General features: G+C 50.1%; 1 protein-coding gene across 5 annotated transcripts in view; it reads right to left on the bottom strand.

The window, feature by feature from the left end:
- The window catches only part of TRAPPC9 (trafficking protein particle complex 9), a 545,767-nt gene that overhangs the window by 175,914 nt on the left and 344,924 nt on the right, over positions 1–24,929 (bottom strand). For 4 of the 5 annotated variants that reach the window (XM_035012000.1, XM_035011999.1, XM_035011997.1 and 1 more), the window contains one exon: positions 15,216–15,326. In XM_035012000.1, the coding sequence (XP_034867891.1) occupies positions 15,216–15,326 (111 nt within the window). The remainder of the gene's footprint in view (positions 1–15,215; positions 15,327–24,929) is intronic. The other variant, XM_035011998.1, reaches the window with a different exon arrangement.

The raw sequence follows: 24,929 nt of genomic DNA on the forward strand, positions 1-24,929 counted from the left end.
ATAACCTCTAGTTCCTTGTTCTAGAAACATCCCCAAACACAAGGAGCAAACACAAATAATTCAATTACTTTTTAAAAATAGAGAAGAATCCCAGAGGGGAGAGAGGAAGCTCCATGTTAAGTAGGGAGTCTGCTGTGTGCTGAATGCAGAACAGGTTCATGAGGGATGATTCATTGGAAATAAGAGAATTTCCTTTAACCTAATCACCAGTAAGAGTGCAGAAGGAAGCAAGGCCGACAGGCATCTGGGAGCGCAGTGTGGCCTCACTGAGGGAGGGGGGCTTAGCGGGGAAGAGGTCCTTGGTATATACCAATTCTGAAAAGAAAAAAAATCTTCCAGAAAGGATGGGCGTACACCGTGGGAAAGGTGAGGGTGCGGCCCCCTCCGCTGCTCTCTCATGGGGCCAGGGCGGCCAGTCCGTCTCCGGTTACCAGGGGGGTTCAGGCCTGCCTGTCCTTCAGGTCGCTGAGAGGCCGAGAAGTATACAAGCCAGGCACACAGCACTGGGCCCTCGCTGGGTGTCCGCCCAGTCCCGCTGCCACAAAGCCCGAGAGAGGAGAGTGGGCTTGCTTCTGGGAGAGGGAGGGTAGCCGGCGTCTGATGGGCACTCCGTAAACCCCAGACACAGCAGCCCCCACGCACACGCGCATCACGCAGGCCCCACGGGCACTTCTGCGTGCCCTCCTCGGCACCACGGCACCAGGAATGCCGTCCGCAGAAACGCTGGAAGGAGGGAAAGCGCATGAGCCGACCGTAGCCAACATGTTCACAGAGGACAAAGCAAGCCTCCTCCACAGAGGGTGAGGATGAGAGCAGAAGGCACCAGGCTGGAGGGCAGAGGTCGCAGCGATGTCCACACTCTCGGTGTCCCTCCCTAGGGGATCATCCGCCCGCACCCCAATCTCAAGCTGCCTGTGACTTGCTGGACCAACAGAACATGTGGAAGTGACATGCTCCCGAGGTGTCGCGTGGCCTGTCCCCTTCCCTTTTCCCTCCGCCACGAAACCAGCACCTCTCAGACAGAACGTGAGTCGTGAATGACAGCAACACGAGCAGAGCGAGAGCCACCACCCTAGGATGCCCAGGAAACTTGCTGTGCGAAGTCACAAAGATTCTGGTCTTCTGTTCCCGCAGAGAACCTTGGCCACAAGGGCAGGATACAGAAGGGGATTCGAAGCTGCTTCTCCTCGGCCGGGAGAAGCTAACGAGAGAGCTAACGAGCACGGGAGCCCGGCCCAAGTGGCTCCCAGGGCGGAGAGACTTGGAAGCAGGTACCGACGTCATGCGGGGGGGTGGAGGGAGTGTGGACACAGTCTGAGAGGACGCAGAGATGGTCGGGCAGGCCGCGTGGCCCAGGGCGCTCCCGAGAAAGGTCACCACAGGTGAGCACCACGGGCGGGCACCATGCGGGGTCTCACAGGTGCTGCTCAAACAGGGAGGCTGTCGTTTTCATCTCCTTCCGCGACGGAACGATAACGGAACAGCGTGGTGGAAAGGCCAACAAAGCATGCGTTGTTTTTGGCTTTTAAAAATGTGCAATGATTCTTATAAAACTAAACATACTCTGACCATGTGATCCAGAAACCACACACCTTGGTATTTACATAAAGGAGCTGAAAACGTCTGTCCACACAAAAACCTGCACATGGATGTTTATAGCAGCTTCACTCATCGTTGCCAAGATCTGGACACAACCAACATGTGCCGCAGGAGGTGCATGGCACGCTGGGGTCCACCCAGACCGCGGGCACAGCTCGGCGCTGAAGAGAAATGAACAGGGATTGCTAACTCGAAGGAGCCAAACAGAAAGGCTATACAGTGTGTGATTCCAACTCTAGGACGTTCTGGAAAAGGGAACACTATGGAGACAGTAAAAGGATTAGTGGCTGCCAGGGTTGGGAGCACCAAAGGCTGAACAGGCAGACCGCAGAGGACTTTATAATGGTGCGTGCAGGTCATGACACATCTGTCCAAACACTAAGAGTAGGAGGTAAAAACCTCTCCCCAATAAACTGGTTCCTGGGGGGGGAGGGATGCCCAGTGACATGGGCAGATGCTTGGTTTTTTACAGGAAACCTGCAGCCTTTGCCCTGGAGTCCTATGACCTCTGCACCTCTCCAAGCCAGCTTATTATCTGCGTCCTCGGGTCCCTGTCAAGCCCTGGAAACGACAGCCTCCCTGTTTGAGCAGCACCTGTGAGACCCCGCATGGTGCCCGCCCGTGGTGCCCCTCTCAGGAGTCATCAGCTCTTTCCCAGCACGGGAAGCCCACTCTGTCCCCTGTCTTGAGTCTCAGGAGTATCCAGGACGACCCCAGGTCAGGAGGGAGGACACAGCTGCCAGGCAGTAGGACGCGGCGGGCCTTGGGGTTCTGGGATGCTGCTAGTACGCGCCATCCACCAACCAGGTCATGCGCTCACGAGAGCGGACGTCCAACCCCTTAGAGCCCCGTTGTAAGGGGCCTTTGCCTCTTTTCCTCTTCAGAATGATGTGCCACCGACATGGGAGAGCACTCCAAGTTTCTCTAGGGAAACAGCGGTAGCCTCCCATGTATGGAGCCGTTACTAAATGCTGGACAGGCTCGATGCCAGGGACCCGGGCCCACCCCCACCTCACCAGGCAGGCGTCCCCCCAGTCCCTGCTTTGCGGATGCCAGCACCGACACTGGGGTGAGTACTTTACCTGGCATGAAACCGTGAGCAGGAGTAATACAGGACGACTGTGACCCAGGTCTCCGTGGCCCCAGAGCTCCCGACCTCTCCACTGTTTCTGGAGAGAATGTCAGCCCCGAGCCGAATTCAAAGCCCATGAGCCATGACAATATTCTACAGGTACTATGAATAACATTCATAGTTCACTGCATGTGTATAAACTCCGGTCTCTGAACACACGCGTGCACACAGGACATACATCGTGCGTGGATCACACACATGTAGTCTAGGCATCCCCAGAGATCCGGGAAGGCAGCCGGCAAGGTGGCCCCGCACGGGCAGAGGCCTGTTCCCACACTGGAAGGCTCAGCACCCGCACTCCAGGAACGACACAAGCATGCTGGGCCTCCTCTTCTGCCTGGCCTGCGTTCTGCTGTCCTCGCCGCGGGCCCTTCCCCCCAACACACCATGAGGCCTCGGAGCCACTGGCCTTTGCTGGGTGCGTCTCAGGGCCTGGCACACGGCGTGGTTCCTGGTAGGAGCTCTCGATTCGGTCAGAACGAGTGGGTAGGACGGAGCTCAGTGCTGTGAGCATCTTACAACTTGGCTCAAAGCCTGGCTTGGATGCGAGCCCAGTGTCACTTGGGACGAGTCATGTGATCTCGCCTAGCCTCAGTCTCCCAGTTGGCAAGCGGGATCATTCTGTGCAATGGAGGCCTTTCTCTGGAGCCCTGTGGGAGGCAGGCAGGGAGTTAGAAGGCAGGAGGGGAGGCCTCAGAGAACCGCAAGTCGCCTGCCTGCGGTGGAGTGCTCACACGTGACCCCGTGGAGTACAGTGGTGGAGCACAGGTCAGTGTGGAGAGCCTTGGACGCCCCTTCTCCGCCATGGCCAACAGGCGTCCAGGTTGGCGCTCTGGAAGCCCAGGAAAGCTCTCTGATGGTGTGGTTTTACTATGTCTACCTCGGGCAGGTTCCAGTGGCTAATCCGTCTTCGAGTTAGTTAACTTCACAGAGACTTTCTGAACTGACACAAATTAAATGACTCTATTATCTCCATCCCATTTCACTTGGTCTGCCGTCGATGGTTCCAGTTGGCAAGCACTCAGCTCCAAGATGCTGCCTGTGACCCACGTTCCGAGACAGTTTTCCACTCTGAAGTACCTCCTTCATTATGTGAAAAATGTCATGGAAGCCACAGTCCAAGGAAGGCCACCGTGATTTTTCTGGGCCACCGAGTGCCTCACATGAGACCCTTCCCCCAGTGAGGAAAGTCCCTGGGCTGGCTTCAGACCTGTCCCCTCCAGAAGGGCCCATGCCCGGGGCAGACCTGGACGATCCACTTAAACCTCTTTCCACTTCTCCAGCCCAAGGTGGGATTTGCACTGCATTCCTGGGCTGGAAAGCACAGGAAGAGCCTCTGAGGAAACAGAGGGGCCAGCTGTGCCCAAACAGAAAGAGCAGATACCCGGAGTCCTGCAGAGGGTCTATGCCCCTAATCCGGGCACCCAAAGGCTCTCTGGGCTGTTCTGGAGAGCAAGCCCCATGAGGACCGGGAGAGCCAGGTCCCCCAGCCTGAGATCTCCCACAGGGCTCCAGAGAAAGGCCTCCATTGCACAGAATGCCCACCCCAGGACACGGGAGAGCTTGGCCCTCCCCGTCTCTTGCAAGAAGACCTGTTCCCTCCCTCGCAGGAAAGAACAGAATAAAAATGGTCAAATTTTCCAAGGGCCATGCAAGTCACACCACTATCATTCTACCTTCTCCAGATGCAATCGGAAGCTGGACCCTCGACTCTCGATCCAGGGCTCCTTGGCCAAGGTCGCAGCGGGGCATCTCTGGCCAGCAGGAAGGCAGCCTTGTGACTACAACCTGTGCACACTGCAGAATCCTCCCCCAGCCCACTCCAAGCCCTGCGCTCCCGGGGGCAGCCAATGGCAACGCCATCCACCAGCAGCCCAAACTAGAAACTTCCCTTTTTCTCACACAACACGCCCCAAATTCTGCCAACTCTTCCTCCCTGCTGAGGGCCTCTGGTGTCCAGGCTCTCCTCTCAGCACCAAAGGTACCCCAGTCGCCAGCACTATGACCTCCCCTGACCAGCACCAAGGCTCTCACCAGCTGTCACCCTTTCCGGACACTTCCTAGAGGCCAGACACTCTCCTACCTAAAACCCTCTCGTGACCATCCCTTTCCCCCCAGAAAGAGACCCAGCATTGGCTCACAGGCCCTGCTGCCTCCCTGCCTCACCCTGGCCTCTCCTCTCTGGCCTGCAGCTCCAACTCTGAACAGTCTCCAGCCTGCAGAACCCCATGTGCTCTCCCGGACCCCGACCCCCCTGGCTGTCACAGGCTATTCCCTCTGCCTAAGCCACCCCCCAACCCACCCAGTTTGCTCTTGTTTCGCCAGCTTCTTCTTGGCCCAAGGCTCCCATGAAGGTCTTGCATGGAGAAGCTGTCCCCAGCCACCCCATCCCTGGCTGCTAGGGGATGAGCCCCTTGCCCTCTCATTCCCATCCCAAACCCCACACCAGGGGTGGGCAGTCTACCGTGAGCCTGGGCTGCATGCACAAAGCACTAGGTCTGGTTCTCAGCTCTCGTGACAGCACCAACTAGAGAGCAAATGGAAATATGAACGAATGCCAAAGGTTATCTGTTACAGATTTTAAACCTCCGGCATAAAAGAATGCACCCAGTGGGTACATATCCTACCACCACCCATGCCCATGCCCATGACTTCCACCAAACACTTGCAGAGACTCTAATGAAACATGTTACAGGGACATTGTCTCTAACTACTTATAAAACACCCACGGCACAACTCTGATGTGAGAGTGAGCCCCAAACTTCAAGAACCACAAGGTGTCCGTAAGGAATAAAATATTACACTTTTCTTCTCAAGTTTTCCCCAGAAGGAACAGATTTACTATCAGATTAAGGTAATGAGAAGAATCACACTTTAGGAGGACACACCCGGGACTACGGGGAGCACAGGGTGCCCTTCTGTACATTACAAACACACGTCCTCTCCAGGTGGGCACGTGGCAAAACCCCACTCCCTCTGCGGAGACCAATTAGAAAAAGGCATGCTTTCCTCTCAGACCCCCCAGGCCAGGGACAACATATGCAAGGTACAACCGTACCGTCACAGACCACGGCCCCTTATGACTCAACTCAAAGCAACTGATCAAGGCATTTTCTACCCTGACCTCAGCATCTGAGGCTTCATCCTGGAGCCACATAGAGAACGAAAACCTCAGAACGCCCCCAAGAGCAGAGCCTCTAGGAATGACCCACTCCCAACCAAACATCACCTGAGCACCTACCAACTTCTGGACACTGGGCCAAGTAGGGGGGATATTCGAGAACAACCGAGATACAAACTGCTCTCAAATAATTCACTGTCTGGCCCCGTGGTTCCTGCACTTGGCCGCATGTTAGAGTCACAAATCCTGGTGTCCTGGCGGCACCCAACCAATCAGACCAAGACATGGGGTTAGGTGAGGAGAGGACAGGCATCGCTCTTTTTCAAAGGTCCCTGTAATTCCAATAGCAGCACAGCTTGGGGCCCTCTAGTCTGGCAGGAATGAGAATGTGCAGTAGAAAATAAACACCAACTGAGAATCCATGGATATGCAGAAGAGCAAGACAACTATAGCCAGGAGATCAGGGGGCACAAGGCATGCTGGGCGAGTCCTGCAGGCATCCACTCTGCAAGCCACATCTCTGCTCTCCCAGCCTCGTAGGGGTGGAAGGAGGATGTGGGACACGGGAGAAGGAGGGACATGTTCCCTCTATGGCTGCCAGTCTGTACTTGAGGGATGTCCTTCCACCCCGGGTTCCAACCGGTGCAGCCCAGCAACACGCTTCTCCCCTCTGAGACCCCCGACCTCGGGCATAACCTTAGAGTGCTGGGTATCAGCTCCACGCCCACAGTCCCCAGCTTCTAATGATCCCGACCCCCTGCGTGGGACCCCAGCCCCAGGGACGGTGATGCTTCCTGCAGCTGCTACACCAGAGCCTCCCTGGTGCACTCCACACTCACAGTCACCTAGTTGCAACCTCACGCCTCCGCAACAATTCTTTACATTGAATCCTCTCTGTGGCTTCTGACTCCTGACACGTGAGACCTTTCTCGGCCTCCACTTCAGACGCCACTGAGGAGCCAGGGAAATGAGGTTCCAAAGAACAACTAATTACTTGAGCAAAACTCTGGGACAGTCATCTCCCCAAAAAGGAAACACAACCCCTCAAACGCATGCCCTTCACCCAGGCTGAGATGTGCTCCAGCCAAGGTGGCGAGGCTGGTGGGAACCGTTCCCAAGGTGTGACAAAGGCACTAAAGAGTAACTACTTGCCACCTGGGGAGTCCACTGTGGGTCGCGGATGGCATGGCGCTGCGTACTCGACGTGCCTTAACATTAGTATTTGTAACAACTGTAACAGGCATTACTGTCTCCATTTTAAAGAAAAGTGTTTGGATCTAAAACCATAAAAACCCTAGAAAAGAACACAATCAGCAACCTCGTTGACCTCGGCTGTAGCAACTTCTTCCTAGACACGTCTCCAAAGGCAAGTGAAACAAAAGCAAAAATAAACTATTGGGACTTCATCAAAATAAAAAGCTTCTGCACAGCAAAAGGAAACAATCAACAAAATTAAAAGTCAGCCCACGGAATGGGAGAGGATATTTGCAAATGGCATATCTGATAAAGGGTTGGTATCCAAAACCTATTTAGAACGTATAGAACATCCAAAAAATGAATAATCTAATTTAAAAATGGATTTTTTGAACAGACATTTCTCCAAAGAAGATATCCAGATTGCTAACAGACCCATGAAAAGATACTCAACATCACTCGGCATCAGGGAAATACAAATCAAAACCACAATGAGGTACCACCTCAAATGGGTCAGAATGGCTAAAATCAACAACATAAGAAACAGTAGGTGTTGGTGAGGATGTGAACAAAGGTGCACCCTCTTACACTGTTGGTGGGAATGCAAGCTGGTGCAGCCACTCTGGAAAACAGTATAGAGGTTCCTCAAAAAGTTAAAATTAGAACTACCCTATGACCCAGCAGTTGCACTACCAGGTACTTACCCAAAGAATACAAAAATACTAATTCAAAGGGATATATGCACCCCTGATGTTTATAGCAGCAGCATCTACAGTAGCCAAATTATGGAAGCAGCCTGTGTCCATCGATTGATGAATGGATAAAAATGTGGTATATATATATGGTGTGTGTGTGTATAATGCAACATTATTCAGCTATAAAGAAGAATGAAATCTTCTCATCTCATCAACATGGATGGAGCTAGAAGGTATTATGCTAAATGAAATAAGCTAGTCAGAAAGACAAATACTATATGATTTCACTCATATGTGGCTTTAAGAAAAAAAAACAAATGAGCAAAGGGAAGAGAGAGAGAAAAATCAGGGAAAAGACCTTATTTATACAGAACAAACTGATGGTTACCAGAAGGGAGGTAGGTGGGGGATGGCAGAAGCAGGTGATGGGGATGAAGGAGGGCACTTGTCATGACCACCGCACCAGGGTGATAGATGGAAATGTTGAATCATTGTATTATACACCTGAAGCTAATATTACATTGTATGTTAACTACACTGGAATTTAAATACAAGTGACAAAAGTAAAATAAAATAAAGAAAAGCACTTAGAAGTTCACCAACGCCAAACCACTCGCCCAGAACCACTGAGCCAGCCGGTGGCTGGGCCTGGATACGGGCTGGGGGTGGCCCCAGGTCTGTGCCCATTCTGTCTCCGTCCACGGGACAGAGCAGCTCCAGACCGCCTACAGCCGGGGCAGGGGCACGTGTGAGGACCGGCCACCTCCTGCACAGGAGGGAAGACTCTGGTCAGGAACACAGAACAAAAGCCCACAAGATGCCCCACGTCTGAGGGTTCTGAGGATGAGATAGCTGCATGGGGTATGGATCCAATCCAGTCATCTTTTCCTTTTCTCACAGAAAGGATTTCTCCACCATCTGAGTCAGCAAATGGCTACATGATCCAAGGTGCTGACTCCACGACCCCACTGCTCCTCCAGGCTGGACTCCAGTGTTTCTCCTTGCTGCCCACCAATCGTCAGGGGCTCCTACCGATTCAAGAGCCGTCCGTGTGTCCATTAGGAAACTTGAAAACTGCTCCCTACAAGGGAGGCAGAGTGGGGTGATAGAGGCTGCTCTGGACTGGGGATTGAACACCCCAGTTCCACCATCCCTGCCTAGGACCTGTGAAACAGACCTGAGCTTCAGTTTCCCCATCAGTCAGCTGAAAGGACGAGAACATGTCAAGATGCTTTCTCCCTGCTTCTGGAAGCCGCTTCTAAAGGACTCTCCCATATTCCTTCCAGATTGAAAAAGAAAATCCCCAAAGCCCTCTGACTCAGAATGACGGCAGGAGGGACCGCCCAGGTCAAGGGCACAGGCTCATCAGGTGCCAGGGGCAGGCTGTGCCACCCTGGATGGAGGATGGGCAGCAAGTATAAATATGGTGGAGGAACGCCCAGCACGAGCACAGGGCTGCACACATGAGGTGCTCCCTGGATGCCTCACGAGGTTCTTCAGAGCCCGTGAAGGAGCTCAACAAGACAAATGAGGTTACGGGCGGCTGAGGGGGGGACCAGGTGTGTGAGTTTGGGCTGTTCGAGACGTGGGGACGCAGGAAGCTGCAGTGCAACGGGAACTAAGTCTGCACGGAGATCACCGTCACCCACTTCTGGGGCCAGGCGCTCAGTGGCCACAGGCACCCAGGCCGGTCCTCGCCATGCCATCGCCGTCCCTGCCTCCATGTGCCCGTGAAGACATTGGTGAGATCACAGCCAAAAGCACTGGGGGAGGAGGGGACCCTGGCAGGCTCCTCGCTGGTCACCCCTCTGAGCCTGTTTCCTCATCTGCTAAGAAGGGATGACGATCAGGGAGGGTGGGCCGCGGGCTGCAGCCCCGCCACAGATTAGCGGAGATGGGAGGCCCCGGAGGGGCCCCCGCCCAGCCCGCTCTGCCACAGGGTCAGCATCAAGGCCAAGTTCCAGAGCCACGGAGGGGCAGCTGCCCTCTGGGCATGAAGGCCACGCTCAGGTGAGTGCCACGAGGCAGCTCTGCTCCCGGCCAACCAGCCATCAACCTCCCCGGGGAGTGGGCGCTTGGACCCGTTGCTCCCGGGCCCGCTGCGTGGGCAGTGCATCCATGTGATGGAGGGAACAAAACGGGGTGGCTTTAGGCACAGAATAACATCTATCACCAAAGGTTAAAAAGATGCATACGTAAATGAGGGTGGTCCTGAAATTTAATTTTAATGGTTTGACAATTAAGCAAAAAAACCACAATAATTATCATCTTAATTTACCAGTAAATCTGCCACTGGCAACACTGTATTTTCTTACGGAAGTTGATGCTGTTTCACTCAGAAAAGCTTTCTACGGTTTCTGGCCATCTTTTGAAATTAGACTCCCAGCCTCAAGAGCTGCACACAGCTCCCGGAGACAGGCCCAGTGGTTGACGGGCAGCCCTGGGTTCCAGCGGCAACCCCTGCGTGACCCTGGGCAAGCTCTGACCTCTCTCACTCAGAGGCAAAGCGGGCACAGTGCTCACACCTGAACTTCGGCCGTGAGGCGTAAAGATGCTATGGACCGCAAGTGGTATGTGCAGCACGCTACCCTCAGAGGGAAACGATGTTGCCACACCCAGCTGAGGCTGGCGGACGACAGTTTGAACGTGGCGACGGGTGGTGGGGAGCCCCTGGAAACGTCACCACCACGGGCCAGCATCCCGAATCACGTTTGGCAAAAGGGAACTTAACTCGTGGTCCCTAATTACAGAAGGGGGGCACCAGCCACGCCACAGACCCTCCGGAGGGAGAGATGAGTCACTCGTTCCCAGAGGACCTTCTAAGGAAGACATCAGGAAGGTGAGACAGCACTTTCTACATCCGTTTGCTGAAAGGCTGTCGTTTAAGTTGTAAGATTAGAAAGAGATCTCTAAGAAACATGGTAACGAGAGTGGTATTTCTGAGCTAAAAACACGAGCATTCCATCGAGAACCCTCTCCCACCACTCCTGAGAGCCGCTGTCCCTGCACCTTGCACACCAGCCCCAGCTCAGTCCTACTCAGTGTCCTGCTCGACATCAGCACCCCTTCCTCCAGGAAGCCTTCCCAGCCACCCCTCAACCGTTTGTGCCGGGTTTCTTCCTGCGTGCTTTCCATGCCCCTCACTGTGCATGCCAGCTCTATGTTTGTGCACCTTTACCCCACACCAACACAGAAGTGCCGCCTTCGCTCACTGGCTCACCTCCTGGCGGGGGCCTGGCACCAGCCCAACGCTCAGGGAACGTGTGGAATGAATTCATAAACACTTTGGATGCCAAGAACCCAGCACGCTTCTCCGTCTACCCTTCTTCTGCCGGCCTTCACACTTGACAGTGGACTTCACAGTGCCGGTCACAACTTACTGAAGGCTGCACAGAGTGCAAGGGGGGAGGAATGGAACCAGTGCTTAACCTTCAGTCACCACTGCAAGCAGAGCCAGGGAGTCAGGCAGATGCAGAGCCCACCAAGTGGGCTGATCTTATACTCAGTTTGCTTAGCCATAAAATGCAGACAAAACCTCCCACAAAAGTACCATGAGGACTCAAGTGCCTTCACTTCCAAACACACAGGCTCAGTAACTCTGCCTTCCACTGCTTCTTCTCCTGGGAAGCACGCTGCTCCTTCATGCTCCTGAGGACACATGCTCCTCTCCTGGGTGAGATGAGGTCACCCCTTTCTACCGGGAGGGGAGGAGCAGTGCAGGCACCCTAACAACCTAAGAGGACTTGAGTTGGTCCCTCTCCTGGAGTACAGGCCACCCTTGAAAGGAAGTCAAATGCCTCTTGATCCAGGGCTGCCTGGGTTCTGGGAAGAGCAGGAGCAAAGCCTCACGAGTCCCAGGACCGTGGCCTTTCATCACAGAGCAGGCTGCAGGCTGTGCCATCTCCAGCAGCAAGTGCTCCGTCCACCCACTTCGCAGGCAGCAGTGGGAACAGCTCACGCAGGTGGACGGATAAACGAGTCACCGAGGGGCAGAGCCCGACCCTCTTCAGAGCGGCCACGCCTGGCCACCGAGAAGGCTCCTTCAGGAGTGGGCACAGCCTGAGGTACGCTGGGGACGGCTCCTCATGGGGGAAGGCAAGAGGCAGGAGACTGGTTGAGCTGAGGACTCCGGGAAAGGACAAGGCACTGAGGAGACAGCCTGGGTCCACAGGGACAGCACCCGTGGCCGAGGTCTGCCAGGCGCTTTCCAGTGCTGCCAGGTAAGGTTCAGCCACCTCTGCTTCCTCCGGCAGAACGATCTGTGAGCACTGGGACGCCCTCCCCAGAGGTAGAGCACGCGTCTGACCTGATCCAGGCAAGGCCAGAGACGTCTGCACAGAGGAAGGGAAGTACCTCCCTGCGGCCCCACAAACACTAGGCTCCCCGGCACTCACCACCGGTTAGCGGGGACAGCAGGACCAGAGCCAGAGAGGACTTCTGACCTCTGGTTTACCAGTCCCCTCGCAGGCCAGCAAGATGTCCCGTCACCTCGTCACGCCTAGCTCCTGTGCTGGGGAGGGGGGTCCCCTGTTCACACGGGCCCTGCCAGAGCACCGCAGAACAAGTCCTCCAAGTATCAACACTTACTGGGTGAATACTTCATGAATGAATAAAGAATGTGTGAGCTGGGAGCACAGAGAAATGTGAATTTAAGAAAAAAGGTCAATAATGAGGCTGCCTGAAGCCCAAGACTAATTTGCGATTATTTGTGAGATTGCCAACATCATTCAGCCTTCCACCGATGAGAACGATCCAGCTGAGAACAAGTTTAACGATTTATAATTTGTAACAACCGGTTTCATGTCAGTGTCATAAGACGACCAGATTTACGTCCTCTGGGATCTCAGACCACATCAAAACATCTGGACAAAGACAGGTGGAGAGCAGTACAGGGCCCAGGCAGCTGTGGGTGGTGGAGACCCCAGGGGCTGCACGCACGCCCTACAAAGGAGCCAGTCCTACGCCAGGCGCCAGACCCTGGGCTTGGCCTCCGAGGCCCATGTGCAGGAGCACAGGAGCCCCCACACGGCAAGTCCTCTGCAGGGGCCTAGACAGCGAGATCTCCAGGGGGCAATGCCCCCAAGTCACCGGGCCTCAAGCTGCCGGCTATCAGCCCCAGCGGTCCTGTACTAGGGGCCACAGGGCCTGACCCCGCATTCACAGGCATCATTAACAATAAGTGCATTAAATGGCAACACTCTGAAGCAACCTCAGAGTGGATTAGCGACGGAAATGGATAAAGTGGTGTATTCATGCAACAAAATATAAATAGCAGTCAAAAGGAGAGAACTAGATTTATATTTATCTCCAAAGCATAATGCTGATTTAAAGTTATAAAAAGACATATTTTAAAAAAGACATACGTGATATAGAACTGCTTGTCATAAAAAGCTCTGAAAATAATGTTTGGTTGTAGATATAAATACAATAAAAGTAGCAAAACATGGTATGAATGAGTCCATCGCCTCCAGGACCGCAATCCCCCCGAGGAGGGAGGAGAGCGGGAGGAAGATGGCGAGACAGGAAGGAGGGCTGAGCTATTCTTCCACTTATTTTTTCCAACATCGTTTTTTCCCAACGCTTTCTTACGAAAAATGTCAAAGACAATGTTGAAAGAATTCTTCCGTGAACACCCGCTATGCCCCTTGCGAGAGTCCGCACCATTAACACTATACTCTATGTGCCTCATCATCAGTCTCTCCGCTTTCCAGCCCTCGTCCGTCACTCATCTTAGTTTTCAGCATTCCAGAGACCACTGCCGAGAGCATGCAGTCCTCCCGAAGCCTCCAGTGCCGTAGCTGCACTTAGAGCTCGACATTTGTGCAGTTTTCCTTTGCATGTAAAACCAACTTACAACAAAATGCACAGATCAAGTGCACATGTGCTGAATTTTAGCAAATGCAAACACACGTGCAGCCCACACGCACATATGAGGTTGTACCCCAAGACCTTACCTGGAAAACCCCCATGCCACTTCCTGTTCAAACCCCACCCCAAGCTCTCCAGAGGCAAGCAATGCTCTGCTTTTTCCACAGTAGACTAGTTTGCTCCTCTGGGACTTCAGGTGAATGGAGTCCCACGGTACCTGCTTTTCCCAAGGAGGCTCCCTTCACTCAGGGTTCCGTTCCTGGAAGTCACCCTACTGATGTATTAGGAATGCGCTAGGTTTGGGTGCTGAGCATCGTTACATTTGCAGGAAAAATGCCACCCTGTGTTTATCCGCTCTCCCGTAATGGACATCTGGGCTCTATTTTTTGGCTATGAGCATTCTTGTGTAGGTCTTCTTGTGAACAAACACTTAAACTTTTTCTGAATAAATTACCGGAGTTGGAACTGCTGGGCACCAAGTAGGTGTATGTTTAGTTTTGTAAGAAACCGCAGACCCTCTTCAAAGCAGCCACACGTGTTCACATTCCCGCCGAGGCGCGTGAGTTCCGGCTACTGGACCTTCACACCCACACTCGAAACTGGAGGGTCTCTTACTTCAATCGTTCTGGTGAGTGTGGAGTGAATATACATTTCCCCCACTGACTCTGTTAATGTTAGCTATTTTTTAACATTTTATTTCCTTAAAATAAGAGAAAGACACAGACAATACAGAGAAGGGAAGGAGGGAGAAAGACAGACAGGAAGAGACGCAGAGAGATCCGGGGCAAACAAACGCGAACAAAGGGCTTACGTCTGGGATGCGTATGCCTGGTTTCTAAAGTGTTTTCTCCACGTGGGGAGTGTTTTGCAATTAAAAATAAAAATTGTATTCCACCTCCATCTTATCCCAGTGATAATTCCGTCTCTACAGGCATGCCCCCAACATCCAGGCTGGGCTGGGAGACACAGTGGTGGATCTGGGGAGAGACCAGGCAGACAGGGTGTGCCCGGGGAAGGGGTCCCCCGACCAGAAGAGCTTCTTCCCAAAGTCAGGGAACTCTACCCGCCTCGGGACACGCCCACGTGGCCTGGCCTCACTCCTGGTCAGCCCTCACTTCCAACTCAGCTCCTGCGAGGCCTGGCCCACGGCTGACTCTGTGCCAGGGCCTGGCAGAGCCACCAGAAATTTCTGCCCTCTGGGGAATGGGCTTGGGTGGCGCTGCCCCTCTCCCAGAGGTCTGAGCCGTGCCTGCCTGTTCGTGGAATTCCTCCGAGGACTTCCTACTGATATTGACAGAGTTTCCACAATCAAGGCCAACACTTCCCAGGTAACAGCTTGAAGAACTGAAAAGTGAAGTCTTGCCCAGGTGCCTCAGGGTCCTGAGACGGGGGGCCTGGAGGCCAGCGCCCCGCTTCCTTAGACGGATGCCACTCGGCTTCACCCTGACTTCACACTTGCCTCCAAGTTGAAGCTACTGCAGAATCTTTCACGGAACCTGAACCATGACCGGGGTTCCTGTGAGGGGGAGCCAAGCCTGCCTTCCCCCTGGGGTCTCGGAGGGAGGCTTATCCTGGCACCCCCCAGGCGGGAGGTGGGGACACTCACCGCTGGTACTCGCCGGCGTGCAGGATGAGCTCCTCGTTGCCGCGGGCACGGATGGTCAGCTCGTGCTCCGTGGAATTGAAGACATCCAGGAGTAGGTGGCACTGCCGGCTGCTGCAGAGAGGACAAGAGAAAGCTGAGGGTCTTCTGGAAGCCAAACAGAGCAACTTAGACGTTTTCTCTTCCCAAAAGACCTCCCACTGCTTGAGGACGTCAGAGGTGCAATTTATCACAATGGCACGTTCCCCAGACATAAGGATCACACACGCTCACTCTGAGCTAACTGAACTCTGCAAAATGGGTTTGGGCAGCAGATCCTCCCTGGTCCTGGGGACACATGCGTCGAGCCCGGCGTGCCCCTGACAAACCAAGTGGCCCTGGGAAGGTAACCAATTGTTGGCATCACGATGTACTGGCAGTTCTCCAAGCCTCGTGTATGTGAGGACTAGAAACCTGACCCGGAAGTAAGACCACCGGGGGGGAAAGCACGCGGCACACGGTGCCGATCAACAAACGCTGCGTCCGAGTCATGACCCCAGCAGCAGGTGCCTGCTGCCTTCTGCAGGTATGGAGCAAGGTGCTGGGTAACCCAGGTGTGTGTGCGCACCTGCTGTGAGCCTTACACGGACTACACCTTCCTTCTCTTAAGACCTGTGAAGATATTGCAGGTTTACTCACTCCCACCCTCCTGAAACCTCCACTCCATCACACATCTCTGGTCCAGAAGGTAAACACTAACATACTCAAGCTCCCAGGGCCCCCTGCCACAGGGAGGTCCCCAAAACAAAGTTCCAGCCAATAAAGATAGGCTTCTGGAGGCTTTTTATCCCAAGAAGACCTGTCCCTGAGAGAAGAAGGCATTCACCTCTCAGGCTCCTTATTCCCTCCCCGCCCACCCTGCCCCAAGACGAACAGGATGCCGAGCAGCTCAGCACCCATCTGGAGGTACGGAGGCTATGGTTCTGAGTAGGGCCAGGAGGGGTCTGGGACGCCGTTGACGTCTTCGGTAGCTGAAGTGGCCCCTCAGAGCCTCTGGCCCTCCGGACTCATCAACTACACGTGCAGAACAAACCCCAACCACACACGCATCGTCCGTGCTAGTCCCCATTTGGTAGACTCCCGTTACAGTTGGAAGGTTGCCTAAAGCTCAGCCAGTGTCTTAAATATCATGTACCCCAGCGGGCACAAGGCAAGCAATCAGTAAGTGTGTCCTGATCTGGATGGGACAGCCCTACCCATGAACAGAGCAGACGCAGAAGTCAGCAACGGACGCAGAAGCCATTCTGGAGTGGGGCGAGTACTTTCTCACAGGGAAAAGAAAGACTCAGAAAAGGATCTGTGCACTGGGTCTCCTTCAGCTTACTGTGTCTTCAGAACATGACCCTCCCAAGGGCATCTCAATTCTCAAATTTACTTCTCAAGGCTTTGCCGGTAGCAAAGGAAGGGAGGAGGGCAAACAGCCCCGTGTGCTGGGGTTGCTGGCTCTTCATTTCATCTCGACGCCCTCGAGGCTGTCCTCCCCAGACCTGCGCACAGGTAAGGAAAGTGATGCTCAGCACATGGCCACAGCACCAGTAAGGTGACCGACACCGCAGACTCGGAACTCAAAATCCTGTGCTTTTCATGTAGATGGAAACAAATGTTCCAAACCTTGTGGTCTGCTCTTTCCAGGGAAGAGAACTGAGGTGGAGAAGCGGGCAGTGCCCTGGCAGAGCACACGCCCATCATCACCATCAGAGGCCACAGGGCATCTGTAAACGCCGACTGTTCAAGACGTGAACACATAACCCATGTGCAGGGGAGGAAGGTAGGGCAGCAGCTCTCTCGTTTCTGCTGCTCACTGCTGTGAGGTGTTGCGTCACATGTCCTCAGAAAAGCAGGCTCACGCTGGTTGATTCTAGGTTCTTTGGGTGGGTGTGTTTCCCCCAGAGGTTCAGCACTTGGAAAATATTCATTAGCTCTGACAGCTGCGTACAAGAGGCCTCTTCACTCGGCTCACAGAAAAATGAGCTTTCAAGAATGAAGATCTATTCTGCCTTTGTCATAACTTCATGAAATCTTTAATCACAGCAAAATCTTTCATCAGGAATGGGAATTCATAAAACATTTATCAGAGGAGGAAAATTGAAGTGATTTTTAAAAGCAGGGAAGAAAAGACTCAAATATATGTTGTTTTCGCTCACAGAATGTAGCAGCTAGAAAACTACACAGGAATGAGCAACAGAACATCACACTTTTTTTGTCCTCTATTTCTTCTGACTCACTGAGTGTGGGGGCCTCCTGATCCAGTGTTTCTGTTCCTCCTAATTGTTGGCATCACGATGTACTGGCAGATCTCTGCTTTCTATCCATCGCTCATAAATTAATTCCCTTTCCTAAACTCCAAAGGAGCATTTTGTACCCACCATAATGTCTTTTACTCTGTGTATCTTTCTGCATCACTTTGGATGATCTTCGTAAGTTTTATACTCCATCTGAGCTTACAGTTACTTTTAATTCTAGCTTACTTTGTTTTGTTTTGTCTTTTTTCTGGTTCCATCCTTCTGAAGTATAGGGAAACCCAGGAAAGCTTCCTGGAAGAACTACATTGGAGCAAGTCTTAGAAGGACAGGCCCACCTGCCTGGGAAGGGGACGATGATGTCCAGGCAAAGAGAGCGGTGCCTGTGAACCCACCTCAATCGAGTATGTGTGCACTGCCTCCTCTGTTGAGAACCAGGAGCTGTGTTAGTTTCTCTAACAAACACAACATCTCCTGAGCACCTGCTATGTGCCAGGTACCGTTCCAGACTCTGGGAATGTGGAGGGGAACAAGAAAAATGGATCATCACTTTCATGGAAATCACACTCTTGTGATGAGAGAAGCCTGGGAAAGATGAGGTGACTTTACAAAATAAAATGTTTAGTCACTTTGTAAAGTGAGGCAAAATACATTCTAAAGGTTGTTAAATAGCAGGTAAAGAAACATCCATACAGCCAATAACTTTTTTTTTTAAAGATTTTATTTATTTATTTGACAGAGAGAGAGAGAGAGCAAGAGAGGGAACTCAAGCAGGGGGAGTGGGAGAGGGAGAAGCAGGCTTCCCGCCGAGCAGGGAGCCCGATGTGGGGCTCAATCCCAGGACCCTGGGATCATGACCTGAGCCGAAGGCAGGCGCTTAACAACTGAGCCACCCAGGCGCCCCCAGCCAATAACATTCTTATGTATCAACTAAAAGCAGTTATAAAAGAATTTTTCAAGAAAATATATTTATAATAAGAATGGATTTAGGAATAAATCTTTTTAAAAATGTTTGCAGAATGTTTATGGAGAATAGTTTTAAAGTTTTTGGTAATGGTATGAAAGACAATGAATAAACACAGAAATGTATTATGCTCAAGGATGGGAAGACAATATGTTTAAATAAGTCACCTCTTTTGAAATGTCTATAAATTCAATGAAACTCAATACAAAATCCCAACAGTTTCAGTCAAAAAGTTGACACACTGATTCTAAAATTTATATGTAAGACCAAAGGGCCAAGAACATACAGAACAATGGTCAGGAAGATGTTTGGAAAGGACTTGGCCAACCAGATATCAAGAGCTGTTATAAAACTGTAGTAATGAAGGCACTGCTGGGGGCAAGGATATATAAATACATGGAAAAAAACAGCCTAAAACAGATCCATGAATATAAGGCAACTAGATATATGACTGAAGTACCAGTACTGGTTAATGAGAAGATTCAATAAATAGTGCTGGTACATATGATTAGGCAGACACACAGAGAAATGATATCCCTACCTCACACCAAAACAAAAATAAATTTCAAAACGATTGAATAACTAAATGTTAAACAAAATAAATTTCAAATAGAGCATATAACTAAATGTCTAAATCCTTTAGAAGAAAATATAGGTAAATCGAAATCCAAACATATCAAGAATTACATTAAATGTAAATGGCCTAAACATTATAATTAATAGAGACCATCAGAAAAGACTAAGAAAACAAGATTGAACCATAGGTTACCTAGAATAAATCCACTTTAAATATAATGATATAGATAGGCTAAAAGTACAAGAATGGAAAAAATATGCCAAACAAACTAATTATAAAAAAAAACCAAAACCCTGGAGTATTATATTAGTATTAGATACTTCAGGGTATACTTTCAGAGCAAGGAAAATAAGCAGAGATAAAGAGGTAAGTCATATAATGATAAAAGCATTAATTCACCAAGAATACATAATAATTCTTAACATAAATCCACCTAGCTACAGAAGCTTCAAAAATACATGAAGAAAAAACTGAGAGAACTGAAAGGAGAAATGCACACAATCACAGAGTTGAAGACTTCACTCCTCTCTTAGCAATTTGACATAGCAAGTAGACACAAAGCAGCAAGGATATAGAAGAAACAACCCCATCAACCACCTGGATCTGACTGACACTGAGAGAACATTCCATCCAACAGCAACAGAACACACATACTTCTCAAGCATTCAGCAACATTCACCAGGAGATAGACCATATTCTAGGCCATGAAAAAAAATTCCTAATGAAAACTATGTTCACAAAAGCACTATACAAAGGTATTTATAGCAGCTCTATTCATAATCACAAAAAGCTAGGAGCAATCCAAAATGTCCTTCAGCTAGTGAGAGAATTCACAAACTAGGGTATACCTATACAGTGGAAATCTCCTCAGCAATAAAAAAAAATCAAACTATTGATATATTCAACAACATGGGATAGATCTCAAAATCAATGAGGTCAGTGAAAAACCTCACTTTCAAAAGTTTATATATAGCATGATTCCATTTATATAACATTCTGGGAAAGTCAAGACCGAGATGGAGAACAGATCAGTGGTCACCTGTTCAGGGGTGGGGCAGGGCAAGATTATAAGGGGTAGTACGAGGAACAAATTTTTGGGGGGGTGATAGAACTGTTTTTTATCCTGATTGTGGTAAATACATAAACCTGCAAATGACATAGAACTCATAAAACTGTACACCAGAAAGTCAATTTTATTGTATGTCAATTTAAATTTTTTTAATTGATGAAATTAAAAAATTAACATCATGATGAGTCTGATGAGCCTTAGTGCATAAAATCTGTTGTGAATACAAGTTTTGTAGCTTGATGGCTGTAACGTCTTAAGCAAGTCATTTAATTTCTGAGCCTGTTTCCCCAAGGGGAACAAGAATGCCTTTATCATAAAATTATGAGGAGGCTCTAATGGAAAAATAGGTGAAAGTGCCTTGTTAAACTACAAGGAGGAAAAAACTCAAGCAGAGTACTACACAGACATGAGAGGTGGTGCTTTTATCAGCTCGGTAGCTGTCAGAGGCACAGCAAAGGGAAAGCACACAACCCTGCCAACAGAGCAATCCCGCCTAATTATTCAATATTGACTCAGCTCAAAGTGAGCATGAGAAATTTCCAAGCCAAGGTCTGAGTCTATCTAAAAACTGTCATGCCTCCACCAGAAAGTAAGTGGGGCTCTTGCTCTCCTCAACCCCTCAGAATCTGGGCAATATCTCTGGGGCTGCCCAGGCTCCAAACGTTAATGCTCAGTCATCCCAAGGAGTGCAGTCAAGTGAGCAAACACAAAACCAAAACATGCAGGGATGGCCACATATACTGGTGGCCAAATTCATGTGGTCTTTTATCAAAATTCTACAAGCCTTATTTTCTCAATCTGTCTCCTTTTCAGGAAAAAAAAAAAAAAAGTCCCCAGTTTGAGTATGGCACGAAGTATCTCTATTTCTAACTTTTCAGTTAGTAAGTTCTTAAATACTGTTTTAAAAACTTCCCTATAAGAGAAGCAATTTGGGATGGTCATAATTACAAAGACACAGAATAATAAACATCACCAAGACTGTGCAGAAACTGGAACCCTCAAATACAAATGCAAAATGATGCAGCCACTTTGCATAACAGTCTGGCAGTTCCCTAAATGATTAAATATAGAGTTACTGTATGATCCAATAATTCCACTCCTAGGTATACCCAGGAGAAATAAAAACAATGTCCACACAAAAACTTGTACATAAATATTCAAAACAGTATTATTCCTAATGGCCCCAAAATGGAATCAACCCAAATGTCCATCAACTAATGAATGGACCAACAAAATGGAGGATATCCACATAATGGAATATTATTCAGCCCTAAAAACGAAAAGCATGATGATACTTCACTGTGGGTGAACCTTGAAAACATTATGCTAAGAGAAAGAAGACAGTCACATACTGTGTAATTCCAGTTCTATAAAATATTTAGACCAGACAAATCTGCAGAGACAGAGAAGAGATTTGCAGTTGTCTGGGATGGGGGATAGGAGTCACTGGTAATGGGTACAGGGCTTCTTTTGGGAGGATGGAAAGTTCTAAATTTAGACTGTGGTGATGACTGAACAACTCTGAATCTACTAAAAACACTAAATTACAGTTTAAGTGGGGGGACTGTATGGTATGTAAAGGATGTTTCAGTAAAGGTGCTTAAATAGAAAGCAACCATTTGAGAGGCTGAGCGCCCCAAGAAACATGCTCACGGCTCGGTCACAGCACCGTTTCATCTTCCAACAGCCCAGCACCGCACCACAGCGGCTGTGAAGACCCCACCACTCAGTGTCCGTTCCATCGCCTAATCTGTACTCATAAGACCCCATGGGTAAGAGACAGGAGCAAGGAAGAGTGTGAGACAGCCTCAGGTGACTGTCACCAGGTATGTGAGCTGGGCACGTCAAGACACCTGTGCCTCACAAAGATAACGCATAATGATGAGCACGTCCAATGTGGCTTTTCATTTTCTGGGAATGATGACAAGCTGAATTCAAACAGGATTGCTTATAGAAAAGTACTTGCAAATAACTACCTGAAATCACTTCATGCGTCACCATTTGAGATTCACTTTACGATGATTAAACAAACCAGGAAAACTTTAAAAATGCAAAATGCAAGAATTCTAAACATAAGGTTGCAAAGAAACTTTGGCCAACTGTGCTTTTATAGCATCTACCTTTACTCATATGTTCAATCCCTAAATCAAACATGACGTAGGCACCTTTTTTAAAAGATTTTTTTTTATTTATTTGAGAGAGAGCACATGAGCAGGGGGAGAGAGAGAGGGAGAAGCAGACTCCCCGCCGAGCAGGAGCCCGACACCAAGCTCCATCTCAGGACCCCAAGATCATGACCGGAGCCGAAGGCAGACGCTCAACCAACTGAGCCACCCAGGCGCCCCGGGACATAGGCACTATTAACTGAAGTTTATAAATGACACTTTTAAAATATATTAGTGTATATTATCTGTTAAATAGAAAAACTTTAACTGTCTTTAGTATAAGTATAGTGTTATAAAATGAACAATATGCAACATTTAATGATATAGTCATCTATGATAAAATATGGATCACTTAAAACTATTGATTTTAATAATAGTTTACGTATCAGTAAGACATAAAAGTCCACTCAAGATACACCTGTGAGCAGAAACAGAAAACTGGGAGGAAGTCCCTGGGAGGTGGTGCACCCGGAACCAGAGAGCATGAACTACGGAGTCAGCGCCAGTCTCGATGTTATTATGTCCAGCTGCTCTGGTCCACGACAGGCTCGGTCCCACCTCCTGGCCTCTACAGGTCTATAGCATGTTAGTAGCTGGAAAGACGATGGAAGGTGTGCTCATCATTTCAGAGGACGCAAGCCAACAGCTGTTGGGGGGAGGGGTGGATGAAGCTCCCTCTAACCTGACGTGCTAACTACTGATGGCCATGGCCCCTGGAGGCACGGGGGCTGTGTGTGGTGGGCAACACCAGCCAGACAGGTTCTTCAAGAAGCAAGGCAGTCCTCCTCACGGCCCCCGGGCACTCCGCACAGCACTCCGCACAGCCCGGCCTTGGGGACTCCCAGGGAGGTGACGCAGAGGCAGTGGCGGGCTGCCCTGTCTCATGGCCCGCACACATGGGTTCACTGGCTAGACCACCCCTCTGCGTCTCCCACGAGGCAACAAGGCGAGTGCCCCACCCTGGGCTTGACCATCCTCCTGGAGGATCTGAGATGGGAAGCAACCACCAAGAGCAGTGTCTGAACGATACGAGCCCCCCGGAGGGAGGAGGGCCACCCCTGCTGCAGACGTAGCAGGGCTCTCCTGGGCACGGACACCAGAGTGAAGCCCAGGACGCACACTCTCTAGAAGGCCTTTATTTGGGAACCAGTCCTCTCATGGCCTACTATATCTCATTGACATTAAATACCTTGCTATTACCTGTAAGTTGAAAAAAAACTGCCAAGTTCATTAAATATTACAAAGGAGTCTTAATTTGGCACTTAAAGTAATTCTTTTCAATATTTATTTTCTACATTTCCCAACTGCAGACCTATTTTATATCCTACTGGGGAAGATGGGATGTGGGCTGCACAGGATCACCCTGTACCTTTTTTGCAACTTCCTGTGAATCTATAACTATTTCAAAATAAATTGAAAAAACACTGACATGGGGTCTGAATCAGACCAACAGAATTCCAAACATTATTTCATCTTCTGTCATCTCAGGAGAGGAGGAGGAAAGAGTCTTTTGCTCCCTAGGTGTAACTGGTAATAAAGACTCACGTGTGAAAGATGAAGCTGCTCTCTGGGGCTTGCTGGGCAGGCGGGGCCAAGCCAGGCTAAGACACACCCCCATCAGCAGCCGCTGAGATCGACACCAGCGCCCCACCATGCCTCTGGGTGTGCCCCCCTCTGGCCATTGCTTCCCATCACAGGGGATGACAGAACTGTCCTGTCCCCACGTCCCCCCAAAAAATCCTGTCGTACCTCCTGTAACCATCCTCAAAGTTCACACCACGCACTGTTCACATCCCCACTGTGATATTTATTTAACAATTCCACTGAGTACTGACTGCTTATTTTATTGGCTAGGTGCTACCGAGACAGCGGTGAGTCCAGAAGCACTCGCCTCCAGGGACCTGGCGGTAAGGTGGGGAACAGGCAGACAGACCGCTCACATATGTTGAGGGGAGGGACATCCCAAGGAAGCCCGTAGGGCCTGCTGCAGCAAGGTCGTTACGTGTTCAAGTGACCGACTCATCCCTTCATCCCTAGAATCTGGCACAGAGTTGGAACATGCACGTGCACACACAAGCAAGAAAATGCCAACCAACCCTTTGCAATGATCTACCTCCTGTCAGCACTACCTTAGTACTTGAGAGACATTTTTAAAACCTTACCACAACTCTGCAAGATCAATGTTATCTCTGTCTCAAGCTAAAGCGCTAGAAATGATTTGCTCAAGACCACAGTGCAAATAAGCAGTAGAATCAAAATTTGAAATCAGATACAGGTACATTTCATTCTGAATCCTGGTGCTTGTTAAAATTCTAAATTCTTGTTAACTTAAGACCAACTTAATAAATAAATGTAGCGACTTGAAAAAGATCTACCATGATAAAACCCAACATTAAGATTGCTTTTATTATGGGTCTGTGAGCACATGTTCCCCACAGAGTTGAGCTGTCTTACCCCATGGGGGGAAATGGAATTTTTCTAAATGGTCAGGGATAAGTGCTGTGATGTGTCAAGTGGTATGATTTCTATTAATAATGTAATAATGATTACACCCTACACCCTGCTCAGGGGAGAGTATTTTTCACATAGCTCCCAGCAGCAATGTATGAGATTGGATCATTTATTTTAACAGGCTAGAAAGAAATTGCTCCTCAGGCGAGAAG

The sequence above is a fragment of the Mirounga leonina genome, unplaced genomic scaffold (assembly GCF_011800145.1).
Source record: "Mirounga leonina isolate KUSES-001 unplaced genomic scaffold, KU_Mleo_1.0 Mir_165, whole genome shotgun sequence".
NCBI classification, from domain to species: domain Eukaryota; kingdom Metazoa; phylum Chordata; class Mammalia; order Carnivora; family Phocidae; genus Mirounga; species Mirounga leonina.